The sequence below is a fragment of the Camellia sinensis genome, chromosome 10, assembly GCF_055761805.1.
Source record: "Camellia sinensis isolate YWXY chromosome 10, ASM5576180v1, whole genome shotgun sequence".
Classification (NCBI taxonomy): Eukaryota; Viridiplantae; Streptophyta; class Magnoliopsida; order Ericales; family Theaceae; genus Camellia; species Camellia sinensis.
In genome coordinates this window covers 50,992,357-50,995,000 of record NC_138970.1, presented here as the reverse complement: position 1 = coordinate 50,995,000, position 2,644 = coordinate 50,992,357, and the positions used below count along the sequence as shown (strand labels likewise).

At 34.5% G+C, this 2,644-nt stretch overlaps 1 protein-coding gene across 2 annotated transcripts in view; it reads right to left on the bottom strand.

The window, feature by feature from the left end:
- LOC114293680 (putative sugar phosphate/phosphate translocator At3g11320) overlaps window positions 1-646 on the bottom strand; it is a 9,641-nt gene extending 8,995 nt beyond the window's left edge. Inside the window, exon 1 of one of the 2 annotated variants that reach the window (XR_014341998.1) lies at window positions 1-645. This exon is cut by the window's left edge and continues 156 nt beyond it. Coding sequence is in view for 1 of the 2 variants with exons in the window: in XM_082891353.1 (XP_082747479.1) it covers window positions 1-285 (285 nt within the window). In the remaining variant the exon portion in view is untranslated. The other variant, XM_082891353.1, reaches the window with a different exon arrangement.
- Window positions 647-2,644: the final 1,998 nt, after the last annotated feature.

Here is a 2,644-nt window from a genome sequence, read left to right as displayed (position 1 = left end):
CGAAACGTTCCCACTAACCACCGAAGCACAGAACACAAAACTGAGAGTGGCGATCTTCAACAACTGAACACGCGATTTGACGATCTGCAATGGCACTAATTTCATCCAAACAATCGCAGCGTAGCTCAGCAACGAACAAGCAATCATGTGACAGAGAGTGAGGAAGATCGGGTACTTGAATCCGTAGTTGCTGAGCAAGTACTTGTTGAGCAAGAGAACACCAATGTTGGATGCGTACCAAGCCGATACGAGGCCGATCGTGAACCATTTGAGCGAGCGATTCATCGAATTTGGGGAAACTAGGGTTGGGAGATCTGGGAATGAGGATGAAGGTGGGGTTTTGGAGAGAGAAAGAGGGTGGGGAGAGAGGAGAGAGAGGGATTCATGGATCTGAGAGAGGGGGTTTTGTGAGAGATTGTGTGAATTTGAAGCGATAATTTGAAATGTATGTTATAGTATTATTATCCTATAATAGAGAGAAGAGACTGATATGGACAAGGTGCGAGCTTGAAGCAGAGAGAGAGAGAGAGAGGAAAACTCGTTTTCAGATATTTTTATCAACGTAAAAGGGTAGGAAAAGTTGGTGAGTAATAAAAGTAAGGAAGAGAGAGAACACCTTTGCGACAGTCTTGGCTGCGGTCGGAATGTATATTTTGGTTTTGTGGTCGGAATATATATAGGTTGGTTATTTTTTATTTTCATATTTTTAAAAGGCTTTTTTTTAAACAAAATATTTAGTTTTCAAAATTTGGGCGATTTTAAAAACAAAATAATTAGTATGAAAATTTTGAACTTTTTTTTAAAAAAAGGTTCACTAAAATAAAAGCTAACTTTTTATTATTTTGGAAGGTTAATTTAGGGGTGTTTGGGAAATGATTTTTTTAAGCTTTTTGGTATAAAATAACGCTCAAAAATAAAATAAATTAAAATAATCAATATAATAAAATATTACATCAAATCTATAATCATTTCACTTTTTCTTTCAAAAACATCTTATCCAAATATTAAAAAATTCAACCATATTATCAAACACAACTATTTTAGCATACAGTCAAAAATCAAAAGAAAAATACTTCAGAACTCGTCAGCATCTATATATATATATATATGTATATGTTTTAAATTTGCATTATCAAATTTTCTTGTAAGTTTTATAAGTATGTAACCCAAATATTCTATTTTTTCACTCATTTCACTCAGTAGAAGTAGAACAGTAGCTACTTCTCATTTTTTTCTCTCTCGTTCTTTATGTATTGACTGATTGGTGATCGGCGAATCGATACACTGAAAACCTTTGGCCGGTGGCAAGGAGTAGAGTTGCAAACCTTCGACGAATTAGTAAACCCCTTTTTCTTTGGGCACCTTACGACTTGTACGAACACTTACGTGAAAATGTGGATCAGACTAATTGGTAAATTCCTCTAATTACTTTTTTTTTTTTTGGGTTCTGATCATCATTTTGTAATTGTTTGTTTATTTACTTTGTTTCTTGTGTTTTTATTTATCTTTTAACTTTTAATTTTCCTTCCTTCTTCTTCTTAGGCCAATTTGTATTCTATTTTATTAATCTTGCCTTTGAAAAAAAGAAAAAAGAAAGAAAAAAAATGGGGATTATTGAATTCAATTGATGTTATCGTTTTGATAATGTTGTTCATAGTATGTTTTGTTGTGTCTGGTAGATATAACATTACATACAATACTCTGTCAAGGAAATGAATAAATAAAGAAGAAGACGAACCACCGACATCACACATGGGACTTGAAAATGCATTGTTAGGAAAGTGGGATGAAATTATGGAAATGACGAAAAAGGCCCAAAAAGAATATTTAAAAATGGGGAAAAACAAGTCTAAAAAAAAAATTTTAAAGGAAAAAGTCCAACCGCAAACCATCCGCACATCCGCGAACCTTATCCCCATAAATCGCAACTAGCACTGCGGACGGTTACGAATTCAATTTTTCCCAAATCGCAGACATGCGAATGGGTTCAAACCGCAAACTAAATCGTCAAAAATCGATCCGCAAACACCCCTAAAGGAGCGAGCATATAACAACCTCGACCTCTGATTAATGTTAATCTATATTTAATTACGCCTAACAGTAATCTATGAGGGATTTGGAATTAATTTACATGTGCCTTGCATTATTTTTGTGTCTCTATCTATTCGATGTCGAGAGATATGTTCATGTTCTAGTTTCGATTTGCGAATTGAAAGCCTTATCGGTGTCCTAATCGAAAATTGACTTGATTTATGTGCTAATTAGGATTTATAGAATTACCACTTATTAGGCTAATTGAACCCTACTCACCTCTTTTATTCATTTTTAATCACACTTGAGCTTTGAGAGGAAGAAAACGTGAGGGAGAGTAAGAGAAGGGAGAATTGGTGTAGAGCTTGAAGATTGAATTCACAAGGAGGGGAATTGCCAGGAAAACTTGGAAGATCACTCAAGACCATCTCTAGCATAAGGAATTGAGACCCCTAGGTAAGAATGTTAACCTCTAGCCTTGAAGTTTGGTTGATTAGAACATGAAATTAATAGTGTTAGGTGGATTAACATGTGAATTGAACTAAAGGATGAGAATTAAGAGTGAATTCATGCATGCATGCATGTTTCATGACATTATGGAGATTGATTTTCA